The sequence below is a fragment of the Dipodomys ordii genome, unplaced genomic scaffold (genome assembly GCF_000151885.1).
Source record: "Dipodomys ordii isolate 6190 unplaced genomic scaffold, Dord_2.0 Scaffold18, whole genome shotgun sequence".
Taxonomy (NCBI): domain Eukaryota; kingdom Metazoa; phylum Chordata; class Mammalia; order Rodentia; family Heteromyidae; genus Dipodomys; species Dipodomys ordii.
In genome coordinates this window covers 594733-611802 of record NW_012267234.1, presented here as the reverse complement: position 1 = coordinate 611802, position 17070 = coordinate 594733, and the positions used below count along the sequence as shown (strand labels likewise).

The 17070-nt window shown below is 40.1% G+C and overlaps 1 protein-coding gene across 1 annotated transcript in view; it reads left to right on the top strand.

The window, feature by feature from the left end:
- Cnot1 (CCR4-NOT transcription complex, subunit 1) overlaps positions 1-17070 on the top strand; it is a 104207-nt gene that overhangs the window by 51085 nt on the left and 36052 nt on the right. The window contains exons 14-21 of the mRNA XM_013012645.1: positions 1025-1147; positions 3925-4076; positions 6365-6515; positions 7855-8056; positions 10291-10437; positions 12627-12751; positions 13351-13637; positions 16126-16204. Of these exons, the coding sequence (XP_012868099.1) occupies positions 1025-1147; positions 3925-4076; positions 6365-6515; positions 7855-8056; positions 10291-10437; positions 12627-12751; positions 13351-13637; positions 16126-16204 (1266 nt within the window). The remainder of the gene's footprint in view (positions 1-1024; positions 1148-3924; positions 4077-6364; positions 6516-7854; positions 8057-10290; positions 10438-12626; positions 12752-13350; positions 13638-16125; positions 16205-17070) is intronic.

Below are 17070 nucleotides of genomic sequence, written 5' to 3'. Positions count from 1 at the left end.
CCACTTCCGGCTTTTTTCTTTTTGCTTATATGGTGCTGAGGAATTGAACCCAGGGCCTCAGGCATGCAAGGCAAGCGCTCTACCACTGAGCCACCTTCCCAGCCCCTTTAGATATATTTTTAAAAAAAGTCTGCCTTTATGTTAGATTTATTTCTGGTTTATCTTGTGTATTAAAGCCTGGCTTTTCTTTTTTCTTTTTTAACTGCTTTTTGTTTTGTGTAAGATATATGATATAACTACGATGTAGATGTTGAGTAATGAAACCTGAGGACTTGAATGTTCTGGGCAAATACTCTGCCACTGAGTTACACTCCCAACTCTGGCAAGGCTTTTAAAGGAAGTGAAATGATGAATACACTTTTATTATGCGTTATTTAATAGTAATATAATTTTGGAGAAAGTAAGATGCATCTCTGCATTTATTAGAATATTAATCTGAATGGATGTCACCACTAGTTGCATTTGGTTTACACATTTAGATTTTAAGAAAATGGATAATGAACTTTATGCTTTGAGTCATGCTTTATTATAGGTTTAGTTAATTTGAAAAGGCACCAGTACTTAAAGAGTTAAATGAGCTGACGGTGTGTGAATTTATTTTAAATTAGGAATAATTTAAATATAGAATGTATTAAGCTGTTTATCAAGTTGTGACCTGGGCTGGAAATGTGATTTAGTAGTAGAGTGCTTGCCTAGCATATATGAATCCCTGGGTTCAATTCCTCAGTACCACATAAACAGAAAAGGCCAGAAGTGGTGCTATGTGGCTCAGGTGGTAGAGTGCTAGCCTTGAGCAAAAGAAGCTCAGGGACACTGCCCAGGGCCTTGAGTTCAAGTCTCAGGACTGCCAAAAAAATACAAACCCAAACTTGTGACTCTTTCTTCAAAAAAATAATCATGGTCAAGGAAATAGTAGCAGTATGTTATCTAGACTTGTTTGTGAAAAGTAGGAAATAGATAATAGGCCATAGAAAATAGTAATTTACTTGTGACTTAACATTTCTAGTATCCTTTTTCTCTTTAGGCCTTGTCAATGCTGCTAAATGGCACTCCATTTGCCTTTGTTATTGACCTTGCTGCACTTGCTTCACGTCGTGAATACCTCAAACTTGACAAATGGCTCACAGATAAAATAAGAGAGCATGGGGTAAGCATGATATGGTAGGGGTGTGTGTGTGTGTCTGTGTGTGTCTGTGTGTACGTGTGTGTGTGTGTGTGTGTGTGTGTGTGTGTGTGTGTACTCAAGGCCTGGGAACTATTCCTTAAATTTTTGTTCAAGTCTTGTATTCTACCACTTGAGCCACACAATTCAGCTTCTGCCTTTTTGCTGGTTAATTGAGGATAAGAGTCTATGGCTCAGGTTGGATTTGAACCTGGATCCTCAGATCTCAGCCTCTTGAGTAGCTAGGATTGTAAGTTTGAGTTACCAGTGCCTGACAGAAAACAGAAGCATGATATATCCTTTTAGTTCACATTCATTCATTCATTCATTTATGTGCTGGTCATGGAATTGAACTCGACCTGGGTACTGTCCCTGAGCTTTTGAGCTCAAGGCTACCACTTGAGCCACCGGTCCACTTCCTTTTTTTTTCCTTCCCAGTCCTGGGGCTTGGACTCAGGGCTTGGGCATTGTCCCTGAGCTTCTTTTTGCTCAAGGCTAGCAATCTACCACTTGAGCCACAGCACCACTTCCTGCTTTTTGTGTTTATGTGGTACTGAGGAATTGAACCCAGGGCTTCATGCAAGCTAGGCAACCACTCTACCACCAAGTCATATTCCCAGCCCCTCTGATCTTTTATTCACTCACTAGTGTGTATGCCAGAGGGTGGGGCTTGAACTCAGCTTCTGGACCCTCTCCCAAGTCTTGTGTTTTACTACTTGAGCCACAGCTCCACTTCCCCCATGTTCAGGTGGTTAATTCGGGATACAGCTTTACAGAGTTTCCTGTCCTGGCTGGCTTCAAACCTTAGACCCCAGCCTACCTCCTGAGTAGCTAGGATTATAGACATGAGCTACTGCCTCCATGCTGTAAAATTTTGATAACTAAAGTGTGTAAGGGCGGCCCCCCCCCCCCCCCCCCCCCCCGTGATGCTAGGAATTAAACTTGGAGTCTACTGTATGCTGGGCAAGAATTCTACATCTGAGCCCTAAGAAAGTTTTTTGTTTTTGTTTTTTTGGTTGTGGGGCCTGAACTGTGGGCCTGGGCACTGTCCCTCAGCTCTTCAGCTCAAGGCTAGTGCTTTACCGATTGAGCCACAGCTCCACCTAGAACTTTTTCTGCTCATGTGGTGATGAGGAATTGAACCTAGGGCCTCATGCATGCAAGGCAAGCACTTTACCACTGAGCTACCTTCCCAGCCCTTGTTTTTTTTTTGTTTTTGTTGGTCATGGGGCTTGAACTCAGGGCTTGGGTGCTGTCCCTGTGCTCTTCAGCTCAAGGTGAGTGCTCTGCTGCTTGAGCCACAGCACCACATCTAGTTTTCTAGTGGTTTATTGGAGATAAGAGTTTCATGGACTTTCCTGTCCGGGCGGACTTTCCTGCCCAGGCTGGCTTTGAATATGGTCCTTGGATCTCAGCCTCCAGAGTAGCTAGGATTATAGGCGTGAGCTACGGGGTGCCTGGCAAGAAAAAGTTTTTGTTTGTTTGTTTCAGTACAGATCCTGGGGCTTGAGCGCAGGGTCTAGGCACTATACCTGAGTTCAAAGGCACTATATTCCTCTATCACTCAAACCACAGCTCCACTTCTAGCTAAGGCTGGCTTCAAACCGAGATTCTCAGATCTTAGCCTCCTGAGTAGTAGATATGAATCACGGGCACATAGGAAGAAACAGTTTTTTTATTTGTTTTGTTTTTTGTTGGTTGTGGGGCTTTAACTCTGGGCCTGCGCGCTGTCCCTCAGCTCTTCAGCTCAAGGCAAGCCCTCTTCTGCTTGAGCCATAGTGACACTTCCGGTTTTCTAGTGTTTTTTTTTTGGGTCCGGTCGTGGGGCTTGAACTCTGGGCCTGGGCGCTATCCCTCAGCTCTTGAGCCATAGCGCCACTTCCAGCTTTTTTCTTTTTGCTTATGTGGTGCTGAGGAATCGAACCCAGGGCCTCAGGCATGCAAGGCAAGCACTCTACCACTGAGCCACCTTCCCAGCCCGTGTTTTTTTTTAAAAATTGGATATAAGAGTCTCCCCGAGTTTTCCTGCCCAGGTTGGCTTTGAACCAGATCCTTAGATCTCAGCCTCCTGAGTAGCTAGGATTACAGGTGTGAGCCACCGGCACAGGCTAGAAACAACTTTTTAAGATGGGATTTAGATCAGATACTGGGCTCATACCTGTAATCCTAGCTACTCTGGAGGCTGAGATCTAAGGATCGTGGTTCTGGCTGTGGTTCTAAGCCATCACTGACAGGAAAGCCCCTGAGTCTCTTTTCTCTAGTTAACCACAGAAAACTGAAAGTGGCCCTGTGGCTCAAGTGGTAGAGTGCTAGCCTTGAGCACAGAGAGGCTCGGGAACAACACCCAGGCTCTGAATTCAAGCCCTTCAACACCCCCCTGTCCTCCTGCGCAAATGCGCCATTTAGAATGAATGTCGTTGATTTCTACATTTTTGGGGGTGGTGGCAGTTGGTCATGGAGCTTGAACTCAGGGCCTAGGACTGTCCCTGAGCTTTTTGTACTCAAGGCTAGTACTCTACCACTTTGAGACACAGCTGTACTTCCAGTTTTCTGCTGGTTAATTGGAGATAGAGTCTCATGGCCTTTCCTGCCCAGGCTGGCTTCAATCTATCCTCAAATCTCAGCCTCCTGAGCAGCTAGGATTACAGGGATGATCCACTAGTTCCTGGCTTACATTTTTGTTTTAATGCTTAGTTGTTATCTTTAATCTGAAAACAGTATCAATTTTAGTATGCTGAAAGCATTTCCCCCCCCTCCCCCAGGAGCCTTTTATTCAAGCATGCATGACTTTCTTAAAGAGAAGATGTCCTTCTATTTTGGGTGGACTTGCCCCAGAGAAAGACCAGCCTAAGAGTGCTCAACTTCCTCCTGAAACTCTGGCGACAATGTTGGCTTGTCTACAGGCTTGTGCGGGGTAAGAAGAACATGCTAGGAAAATTGTCTTCTTGAATTTGATTATTTTGCTTGTAATTAATATTTTTTTGTGTGTCTGTATTCCTAAGGAACATTGCTCTGTTTTTGTGGAGTTTTTTTTTGGTATTTGTCTAGTTGTAATATTAGAGTACTATTGACTTCATATAAGCATTAAGTTTTGTGAAAAGAATTGATATTTTTCTTTGTACTTTTTAAAATGGCATATAAGTCAAAGGGGGATTTCATTGTGACATTTCCACACATTTGCAATGTATTTCAATTAGTATCACCCTCTTTTATCACTGTCCTTTATCCCCTTCATAAAATAATTTCAAACAGGTTTCATTGCTGTATGAAACAATTTGCTTCACCATATTCTTTCACCCTCCTTCTTAGTATTAGCTCTATCACCTTCTGCGGCTAATAACCGCCAATAGATATTGTTTCTCTTCCATTCACTGTACCCTTACTGATTAGTAGTTTTCATTGAAGCTCCTTTATGGTTTTTTCCCCATACATATTTGAAATTATTTCTAAATTATTTCACCTACTTTTTCTAAGTAGTTCCTTAGTTTGACTCACATTCTATGCTTATCTCATCTCTAATTATATAATCAGGTATATATACATGTATGTTGCCATGAATTTGTGTATCTTTTGAAGATCTACTTTTCATATGTAAGGAAAAATACACAATATCTTGTTAATTGACCTTGATTTGACTTGCATTATATGATATCCTCCATTTCCATCCATTTTAGTTCTGCCTCAGCTACCTAAGTATCTGGGATTATAGGCATCTACCATTGTGCCCCACTCTTAATTCTATTTTAAGACATTTTCTAGTTGGTATTTATTGGGAAGGTGGGGGTTGTCTGAGTCTCATTGGCTATCTTAGTATTTTAAGTGAGGAATTTTAACTCTGTCAAATTCTGGGTAGTTAACTATGTACATGACTTCTTTTTTTTGTGTGTGTGTTGGTTGTGGGACTTGAACTCTGGGCTTGGGCACTGTCCCTGCACTCTTCAGCTCAAGGCAGGCGCTCTACCATTTGAGTCACAGTGCCACTTCTGATATCCTAGTGGTTTATTGGAGTTTCATGGACTTTCCTGGCCATGCTGGCTTTGAACAGTGATCCTCAGATCTCAGTCTCCTGAGTAGCTAGAATTACAGGCCTGAGCCACAGGCATCTGGCTTGGCTTTTTTAGTCTGTAATGTTGTCTTTGACTGTGATACATTAGGGTTAAAATTACCAGCCTGAGGCTGGATGCCCTAGGCTCATGCCTGTAATCCTAGCTACTCAGGAGGCTGAGATCTGAGGATTTAAGTTCAAAGCCAGCCCAGGCTGGAAAGTCTGTGAGACGCTCTCCAATAAACCACTAGAAAACTGGAAGTGGTGCTGTGGCTCAAGAGACAAGAGTCCTAGCTTTGAACTGAAGAGCTCAGAGACAGAACCTGGGCCCATAGTTCAAGCCCCACAACTGACAAAACAAAATAAAACAAACAAACAAAAACCCAGCCTGTTTAATTTGATCTAATATATCTTAGTTTGGGTAGAGTTTTTGATAGATTGAAGATAATGTCACTGTTCAAGAAATACTAGTATTGAGTAACAGATGGAAAAGGATGAGTGAGATAAGACAGAAACTTAGCCATGGTTTCCAGCAAGCTTTCTTTAATAGAAAATAATATGTTTTATTAACTATTCTGGGAATATGACAAGTATAATTTCAACAGTTTTTGAACTTTTAAAAGTTAATGTTTTTATTTTTTATAAGATATACAAAAATATACAAAATACAAAGTATACAAAATACACAGAATAAAAATTACACAACGGAGTTAACATTCAGCAAATCGTTTTATAAGTTAAGTGCTTCTTGATGCCATTCCTTTCATCATTCTCTCTCATCTAACCCTCCTCTTCCCTCAGTTTTCTTAGTTTTATAGGAAATGCATTGAGTATTATGACTTCATTGTCTTCCTCCCTTCCTCTCTTTCTTCTATCCATCTCCCCTTGACTTTACCCCATCTTCCCCCATATTTAAAGTGCCAGTTTCCTGGAATTCATTTTATTAGACTATAATTTAGTTTTTCTAAGGAAATAAATGGTTTGAATTCTCCCCTGCAAATGCCATACTTCTATTGATACATTTGTGTACACTTGGATATAACCTTATGTGTATTACTTGTACATGTATAAATTATGTTTTGAATTCAAGTGGTAGAGATGCCAGGCATCTCTACCACTTGAACGACACCTCTAGCCTACTTTCTTTCTCTTTATAGGAGTGTTTCTCAGGAGTTATCAGAGACCATCCTCACCATGGTAGCCAATTGTAGTAATGTTATGAATAAGGCCAGACAGCCACCACCTGGAGTTATGCCAAAAGGACGACCTCCTAGTGCGAGTAGCTTAGATGCCATTTCTCCTGTTCAGGTAAAAATGAATATTACCATTGGTATGTCTGCATTTGTTCATTGACTCAGAATAGACTAAGCTTCTGCATCATCTTTGATAAACTAAGCTTATTACATTTTAGATACCTGCATGTGTAGTATACACTTGTATTTTAAAGGCAATTCATCAGTTGGCATTATAGTTAAAAATAGAGTTTAATTATCAAAAAGAACATGAATCTTGAACAAAGATAGAAACCACTTATTTAGGTAAATGAAAAAGGTTTCTTTTTAAAATTAGAATTACACTCTTGAGAAATAAACACTGCCTTTGAATCTGATGTGTCTTGTTTGTAGCTTCACGGGCCAAGCAACAGTACTAGAGCATAACGACTTGTTATAACTGGGGCTCTTCAGCTCTCAACTGAACTGCTCTTTTAAAAACAAGGTACATTTAAGTTACTCCCTGACACCGACCACCCCATTCTCTTTGGGAGCAACATACCCCACTTCTGTTACCCAGTGCACTAAAGGGCAGATTGGGGTATAAGGATTAGTGATTCTTCAGTGTCTATAAAAGGCATTTGCTTGCCATTTTCTATATTTATGAGCATATGAAATAGTGCCACAAACTAAGATGCTTGGAAATACATTTGATTGTTTAGAAATAATCTGGTAAATAACATACCTGTGTTTTAAGTTTGTTTTAAAAGTCAAAGCTGATCTTTAAACCCTGAAGGTTCTTAAATTCAGACTATATATGTTTTGACTGGAGGCTTTATTTGTAATTTTTAAAGTTTTTTTTGAGAAATAACTTAGTTCAGAAGATTTTATTTTATTAGAAATTGCAATGAATCAGTGTAATATCTGCCCATGCCATTATGGTGACAGGAAATTACTATGCATAGATTTTGTTTTTTGTTTTGTTTTTTCCTTCATCTGTGGTTCTGATACTTTTTGACATGGGTTAATTCTTTTTTTTTGGGTCCGGTCATGGGACTTGAACTCTGGGCCTGGGCGCTGTCCCTCAGCAATTCAGCTCAAGGCTAGCACTCTACCACTTGAGCCATAGCGCCACTTCCTGCTTTTTCTTTTTGCTTATGTGGTGCTGAGGAATCGAACCCAGGGTCTCAGGCATGCAAAGCAAGCGCTCTACCACTGAGCCATCTTCCCAGCCCAACATGGGTTAATTCTTAAACCTATATTTATATGTAGCCTGAAAATGACTAGCAGAAATGGTATTGGGAATTAAATATTTTGTTTGTTGAGGTTCCTTCTTAAGCATATGAAGAAATACTGCTAAAGATTTCTTTGAATTGTGTCATCTCTGACTTTCCTTGAAACATGTCTTAATATCTGTTTACAATGTTTTTCTTTAGATTGACCCCCTTGCTGGAATGGCATCTCTTAGTATAGGTGGTTCAGCTGCTCCTCACACCCAGAGCATGCAGGGCTTTCCTCCAAATTTGGGTTCTGCATTCAGTACCCCTCAATCACCAGCAAAAGCATTTCCACCTCTTTCAACCCCAAATCAAACAACTGCATTCAGTGGTATTGGAGGACTTTCATCACAGCTTCCAGGTAATGGGGAGTAATATGGCTTACTTGTAAATTTCATTGTTCTTTTTAGAGTGATTGTGATAAAGGAAAGTTAAGTGAAAATGTGAAAGAGATAAAACTGTGCCATTGTTAAATTCAATTTAATTTAATAGAAACAGGATATTTGGGGGCTGAGAAGGTGGCTCAGTAGTAGAGCGCTTGCCTTGCATGCATGAGGCCCTGGGTTCGATTCCTCAGCACCACATAAGCAGAAAAAAAAAGCCGGAAGTGATGCTATGGCTTAAGTGGTAGAGCGCTAGCCTTGAGCTGAAGAGCTGAGGGATAGCGCCCAGGCCCAGAGTTCAGACCCCACTACCAGACCCCCCCCAAAAAAAAGAAAAAAAAAGAAACAGGATATTTAAACATTATAAAGATAGTTGAGTAGTTTAGTAAGGATTTTGTATTGTCAAATGATAGTGTTACCTGTTTATTGGTCACTTTTTTTTTTTTTAACATTTCATGGTATTTTTGTAGATGGGGGATAAAGTCATGTTCTTGTGTTATATGCATGTGTTTGTTTCGCCATTGAGCTATAGACTCAAAGCTAATAATGTATTAGGCTTAGTTCAGTGTGTGTGTGTGTGTGTGTGTGTGTGTGTGTACAGAGATTGAAATCAGAGCTTTGTACTCTCAGTTCTCTTATTCATGCCTGGTGCTTTACCACTTGAGCTATAAATTTTGTTTTGACATTTTGCTGTTTAATTGGAGATGAAGTTTCTCAATGTTTCTGCCCAGTCTGCTTCCAGACTGGATCTTCCAGTTTCAGGCTCCTGAGTAGCTAACATTACAGGTGTGAGCCACCAGAAACAAGGAAGATCAGTTTAATGAGTCATTATGGGGATATAATTAAGCTTGAAAATACTGTATATACCAAATTCAGGCATGGATGTTCTGCCTGCTTTTTGTTTTGCCCACATCAAAAATAATACTAAAGCCAGGTACTGGTGGCTCATGCCGGAAATCCTAGGTACTCAGGAGGCTGAGATCTGAGGATCACAGTTCTAAGCCAGCCCAGGAAGGAAAAGTTCATGAAACTTATCTCCAATAAACTACTCAGACAAAACTGTGGCTCAAGTGGCAGACTGCAATCCTTGAGTAAAAACAAACCCAGAAAGCTGGGAAGGTGGTTCAGTGGTAGAGTGTTTGCCTTGTATGCATGAGGCCCTGGGTTCGATTCCTCAGCATCACATAAGCAGAAAAAGCCAGAAGTGGCACTGTGGTTGTAGTGATAGAGAGACAATGTTCAGGTCTTGAGTTTAATCATCAGGACCAGCCCCTCAGAAAGTTATTATATCCTTAAAACGTTTTCAGTGTCCTGTCCTCCCCAAATATTTCTTAGCTTGCGGCTTTATTGAAACAAGGGCATATTTATTTATTTATTTTTGTCGGTTGTGGGGCTTGAACTCTGGGTCTGGACACTGTCCCTCATCTCTTCAACTCAAGATGAGCTCTCTTATCGCTTGAGCCACTGGGCCACTTCCGGTTTTCTGGTGGTTAATTGGAGCTAAGAATCTCACGGAGTTTCCTGCCTGACTTTGAACCTAGATCTTCAGATCTCAGCCTCCTGAGGAGTATAAGCATGAGTCACCAGTGCCTGGCTAACAAGGGCTAATTTTAAGATTTATTTCTTTGTTTTTCTTAACCCATGTTCATGTTGTAAGTTGGGGTATTAAATTGTATGACTGTAGATAAGACTTGGTCATGTAGTTAATATTGCTCCAACATGATTCTAGACTTGATGCCACTCAAACCAAGGCTTTTCTATAGTTATTTAGTGTCCTGGGATAAATCTTACTACTATAAGACTCTTTTTGGCCAGAGTTGAGAGGAACCATAGACTTACAATAAGTGTAAAATGTTAATAATGAAATTAAATTTTAGTCATTGTGATAAACAAGCCAGGGGCTTGTTTTTTTTATATATATTTTAAATTCCATATTCAAGACTATAAAAGCCCTAGATGATTAGCTCTAGTAATATAGCCCCTACCCAGCAGGTAAGGGCCCAAGTGAAATAATAAATTATTAATGCTGAGAAAATTTTGCTATTATCAATTTGCATCTACTCTAAATTTTTTAACTTCTCTTGAAAATTTACTGGGTATCCATTGGCATTTAACAAAGAGACAGTAACTATTAAGGGTATATCCTGGTGCCATGAATGAAGTTAAGTATATAAGGAATGATGGAACTTCTGGCTACCTTTGTTCTCTCTAGTAGGTGGTCTTGGCACAGGCAGCTTGACTGGTATAGGAACTGGGGCTCTTGGACTTCCTACAGTGAATAATGATCCCTTCGTACAGAGAAAACTGGGCACCTCTGGACTCAACCAGCCTACATTCCAGCAGAGTAAGATGAAACCTTGTAAGTGGTAGTGTTGTCTGTGATTGTGACGTGTGACTGATACACATAAATTTTACTGAGTGTCTGATTTCTTTTGAGTTATATGGACAGAAGCATTAATTAAATTTAAGATATTATAAGGGTCAAATGTTGATGTGTATTCTACAATAGAAGGAATAAAATCATAAATCTGAATTATTAAAATTAAGAACTATAGAGCTTTTAATCCACCTTTGCTCTGGATTGATACTCAACCATGTGATGGTTAGTAAGAGGTAACATCCAGAAAGTAGGAACTAGTGGGAAAACAAAAGTATTTTTAGTTTGTTAAATTTCTTGGTGTTGGCTCTTTTATTGTTGGCTCTTTATTTCAATTAAGTTTAGAAAGTAATGTTTTTGTTGTTGTTGTTGTTGTTGGTCATGGGGCTTGAACTCAGGGCCTGGGGTCTGTCCCTCAGCACTTCAGTTCAAGGCTAACGCTCTACCACTTGAGCCATAGTGCCATTTCTGGCTTTTTCTGTGTATGTGATGCTGAGGAATAGAACCCAGGGCCTTATGCATGTGAACCAAGCACCCTACCACTGAGCCACCTTCCCAGCCCAGTAACACATTATTTAAAATTATAGTTATATAGTTTCATGTTTTATAACTATTGCCGCGTGTTAAATGAAATAATTTGTGGCAACTTTTTAAAAGCTTCACCTCTTGTGTAATACTAACCAAAGTCAAATCCATAGGCAATAATTAATGTGTATGTCTTTTTATCCTAGGGACGGAATTTATTTATTTATTTGTTTATTTATGCCATAGGGCTTCAACTCAGGGCCTGGACACTGTCCCTGAACTTCTTTTGCTCAAAGCTATCACATATACCACTTGAGCCACAGTGCCACTTCCATCCTTTTCTGTTTATGTGGTACTGAGGAATCAAATCCAGAGTTTAATATATGCAAGGAAGGCACTCTACCACTAAGCTACATTCCCAGCCCAGGACTGAGTATTTATCAAATGTGGTTTGAAAGTATTATCTGGCTGAAATTGGCACAAGCCTGTAGTCCTAGTGATAGGTAGGATGATTTCAAGTCTTGGCGAGGCTGGGCTCCTTAGGTGAGACCCTGTCTCTCAACTAACAAATGAAAAGGATTGAAAGTATACAAGCTGACTTGAAAATGTTAAGTGTGAAAGGCTTGTCTGAATGTTACGTTTTGTAGCATGCTTTGTGTTTCTATCAGTTTGTTATGCACATGCATTAACAGCTAAATGAAATTTTTATTGTTTTTGATTGTTTTCTTTTGTTGCTCATAGGGCTTGAACTCAGGCCTGAGTGCTGTCCCTGCGCTCTTTTTTTTTCATGGCTAGCACTCTACCACTTTGAGCTACAACTCCACTTCCGGTTTTTGAGTGGTAGGCCGGGATAAACAATCTTTTAGGGACTTTTCTGCCCAGGCTGGCTTTGAACCCAGATCCTCAGATCTCAGCCTCCAGAATAGCTAGGATTACAGGCATAAGCCACTGGGACCCAGCTGAGATTTTTACTGTAAAACAGTATAGACTTGTTAACTGAATTGGTTCTTTCAAGGTTAAACATGGTAGGAGCTGGAGAGTAGTGAGCTTTATTATAATAGGTCTTCGTGAAAGACAATATAGGACTGTGTACAGCAGTTATTTCCTGGACATTGTTTTTTGTTTTTTTCTTCTTCCTTTGATAGGGGCTTGACTGGTGCTTTGGGCTCTCACTCAGCTTTCTGGTGCTCTACATTTGAGCCAGGCCTCCAGTCGGTGTTCAGCACTTATTAAAAACATTTTCTGGTCAGGCACTCATGGCTCATGCCTATAATCCTTAGGATTCTGAGATTTAAGAATTGCAGTTCAAAGCCAGCCTGGACAGGAAATCCCATTGAGACTTTTACCTTTAACGACCTACCCTAAAGCTGGAGGTGGAGCTATGGCTCAAGTAGTAGAACATTAGCCTTCAGCAAAAAAAACCCCTCAAGGATAGTGCCCAGCCAGAGTTAATTAAGGCTTAGGATTGGCATATACACAAAAATCTTTTGTTTTCCTGGAAAGCCTTAATATTGAAGTTTGACCATTTAATGCTTAAGATCTTCAGTTTACTCTTATGAAGTTAAAATTATACTGATCTCTGGTTCTTTTTATGGGAGTTGAAGACGGAATTAAATTGCATAGTGATTGCTCTTTGTTTCCCATAGCCGACTTATCTCAGGTGTGGCCAGAGGCAAATCAGCACTTTAGTAAAGAGATAGATGATGAAGCAAATAGCTATTTTCAGCGAATATATAATCATCCACCACATCCAACCATGTCTGTTGATGAAGTGAGTATTTATGTTTCCTAATTATTCATTGTTGGGTAAATCTTTTTTTTTTTTTTTTTGGGGGGGTCCGGTCGTGGGGCCGGAACTCTGGGCCTGGGCGCTGTCCTTCAGCTCTTCAGCTTAAGGCTAGCGCTCTACCACTTGAGCCACAGCACCACTTCTGGCTTTTTTCTTTTTGCTTGCGTGGTGCTGAGGAGTCGAACCCAGGGCCTCATGCATGCAAGGCAAGCGCTCTACCACTGAGCCACCTTCCCAGCCCTGTTGGGTAAATCTTAAATGTGTGCCTTTTCACTCACAAAGTGTTTAGAAATTCAGCTCAAAATGTTTCAATATGTTTGTGTACCTTTCAAAAATCTTTGCTGTTTTTTTCGTTTTTTTTTTTTTTGAGGTGGAGTCTTGTAGAATTTGCCATACCTTCTGTCCCAGACCTGAGTGTTGGGATTCTAGTTGTATGCCCTTATACTTGGCTCTTTGGCTCTTTCAGAATATTATCTCTGGCACTGTTTATTGGTAAATACTTTAATAAGTCTGCTATTAACTATTTCTGGAAGGTTTTACTAATATATAGTTGCTTGTATGTGTTTTGTTTTTTTTTCTAGGTATTAGAAATGCTACAGAGATTTAAAGACTCAACTATAAAAAGGGAACGAGAAGTATTTAACTGTATGCTAAGGAACTTGTTTGAAGAATATCGGTTTTTCCCCCAGTACCCTGATAAAGAGTTACATATAACAGCTTGCCTGTTTGGTGGCATAATAGAAAAAGGACTAGTCACTTACATGGCACTGGGTCTGGCCCTGAGATATGTCCTTGAAGCCTTACGGAAACCTTTTGGATCCAAAATGTATTATTTTGGGATTGCTGCACTAGATAGATTTAAAAATAGGTGAGTAGATAGGCTTCTTATGAAGTGAGTTTTCCTTCCTCTTCCTTTTTCCCTTTCTAATAAGTGTCTCATTATGAGGCTTAGATTGGTCTTGAATTTGTGATCTCCTGCCTCCAACTCACTAGTTCTGGATTTTTTTTGAACTCAGGGCCTGGGCACTGTCCCTGAGCCTCCCTCTGCTCAAGGCTAATGCTCTACCACTTGAACCACAGCACCATTTCTGGCCTTTTCTGTTTATGTACCGAGGAATAGAAGGCTTCATGCATGCTAGGCAAGCACTCTACCACTAAGCCACATTCCCAACACCCCCCCTTTTTTTTTTATAAAGATTTTTTTTTATATTGTAAAGATACTATACAGAGGGTTACAGTTACATGAGTGAGGTAATGTACACTTCCTCTTGAACATTGTTACCCCCTCCATTGTTTTCCCCCTACCATCCCCTCCCTCCCTACCTTCCCCGAGGTTCTTTTTTTTTTTTTTAATTGTGATTAAGTGATTACATAATTTCTGGAATTTCACAGTATTGTGGAATAATGATGCCCGTTTAAAGTCACAAGTTCATTTTAACTTTCCTGGAGCAAATTGTCTATCACAGTCTGTAACATATAACGGTGTTCACATGTTATACACCATACATGCGATCAGCAGCATGGGGATATTTAGTAGTGGTTGGACCAGATGAGTCCACACCCCCCTTTAAATATATATATATATATATAAAGGACAATGGCTTATTTATCAACTAATGAATGTCAGGCTTTATATATACATATATAATAAAACATACAATTCATTACAATTATTATTCATTACAAGTAGTGGGAAAACCAGTGGGACAGGGACTTAACATTTTTGTTTCTTTTGTATATTTTACATACCTTTTAATGTGTAGTTACTTAATTTTAACAAATCCCGCAATTTTCATTGCCCCTCAAGGAGTCCCTCTCTCCTGTCTTCTCCCTCTCCCCCTCCCTCCCCCTCCTCCTCCCTCCCCCTCCCCTTCTTCCTCTCTCTTTTCCCCTCTCCCTCCTCCCCTCCCTCCCTCCATCTCTCTCTCCTCCCTTCTTCCTTTCATCAGTTGTGGGACTTGACTCAGAGCCTAGGCTCCCTTTTGTTTAAGGCTAGTGTTCTAACACTTTGAGCCACAGCTTCATTTCCTGGTTTCTGGTGGTTAATTGGAGATAAGATTCTCCTGGATTTTCCTGATCTTCAGATTTAAGCCCTGAGTAGCTAGGATTACTGGAGTGAGCCACCAGTGTTCAGACCTGAGTTTCAGTTAAATGGAATCATACCATATATAGATGTAGGGTTTTTTTTTTTGTAGGCACCCCCCCATGCCAATTGATGATAGACTCAAAGCTATCATTCTTTTTTTTTAGACTTTAAAAAATATTTTTATTGTAAAAATACTGTACAGAGGGAAAGCTATCATTCTTATCATTTGAGCCAGCTCTTTTTGCTTTTGTTCAATTTTCAGGTACAGTCTGTTACTTTTGTCCTTGGATGACCTCTATCTACCATCTTGTTACCTTTCCTGTGTAGCTGGCTTATAGGCAGGTCTCATGAAGCTTCGCCATGTTCAGCTTTTTGGGGGTGGGCGAGGGTTAGTTTTGGGGACTCAACTCTGGTCCTGGGTGCTATCCCTCAGCTCTTTAGCTCAAGGCTAGCACCTAACCACTTGAGCCACAGTGCCACTTCTGGCTTCTTTTTTTTCCTGCTTATGTGGTGCTGAGAAATCGAACCCAGGGCCTCATGCATTCGAGGCAAGCACTCTACCATGAAGCCACCTTCCCAGCCCATGTTCAACCTTTTCAGCATTATGTTTTGGGATTCATTCATGTTACTACATATTTTTAGTATTCTCTTTTATTGTGAGGAATATTATAGTGTTTATACTCACTACACATTGTTTTTCTACTTTTTGTTGGATATTGAGTTATTATAGATAGCATTTTAGTGGTTCTTGTTTTTCCTTTTTTTTTTTCTTCTGGTCACTAAGCACATTTCTACTACTAACCTATGTATCCCTATCCCTTGTTTTAATCTAATTTTAAATATATCATTTCAGAAGCAAGTGTTAACCTTTGTATTTTCTAGTATAGTATTACTATGTACTTGTGTTCTGCCCTTTGACTCAAATTGTATATGTGTATGTGGTTTGTTTGTTTTTGGTGGGCGTTGTCCTTGAGCTCTTCAGCTCAAGGCTAGCTGTACCACTTGAGCCCCAGCACCACTCAGTTTCTGGTGCTTTATTGGAGATAAGAGTCTCATGGACTTTCCTGCCAGAGCTGACTTTGAACCTTGATCCTTATATCTCAGCCTCCTGAGTAACTAGGATTACAGGCATGAGCCACCTGCGCCCAGCCAAATTAGGTATTTATGGATAGAATAGAATTTGGGAACTTCTTCAACTAGTGTGAGAGGAAAATATCTTCTGTTTTTACAAAACCAATGAGTGACAAAAACCAATTGTTTGTCCTGGCAGATTGAAGGACTATCCTCAGTATTGCCAGCACTTGGCTTCCATCAGTCACTTTATGCAGTTTCCGCATCATTTGCAGGAGGTAAGTGCTTTCAGCATTTAATACCCGTGTAGTTGGGTTATTTATTTTGATTTAAGTTTCGTATGAAATTACATTAAGATTATTTATTTATTTGTTGGTCGTGGACCTATGCACTGTCCCTGAGCTCTTCAACTCAGGGTGAGCGCTCTACCACTTGAGCCATAGTGCTTCTTCCATATTTTCTGTGAGATAAGAGTCTCACCGACTTTCCTGCTTGGGCTAGCTTTGAACCATGATCCTCAGATCTCAGCCTCCTGAGTAGCTAGAATTACAGGCGTGAGCCAATGGTGCCCAGCACATTAAGATTTCTTTTCTTTTTTTGGGGGGTGGGGTGGGGGTTGGTCGTGGGGCTTGAACTCTGGGCCTGGGCGTTGTCCCTCAGTTCTTTAGCTCAAGGTGAGCTCTCTACCTCTTGAGCCACAGCACCACTTTCAGTTTTCTGGTGTTTATTGGAGATTAGAGTCTCACTGACTTTCCTACCTGGGTTGGTTTTGAATCTTCATCCTCAGATCTCAGCCTCCTGAGTAGCTAGGATTACAGGCGTGAGCCACCAGTGCCCAGCCACATTAAGATTTCCTAATGGACAAGCTGGGGAATGTAAATCTGTACTCTTAGAACTAATGTGGAAAACCTGACTGATTATAACAATGATCTGGGGTATGATTCATAAATATAATTTTGTTTACTGCTTAAAGTGTTGCTATAGTTAGAACTTTCTTAGATATTTAAAATGAGATGTATTTTCAAAAACATTTTTAGCTACTTGCTTAGAATCTGTTGAGGACCTATTAAATAGGATGCAGTCCTTTGGAAAGCAGACCTAGAGAATAATACATATTAAGCAATCTTGTGATTTTTTTTTTTTT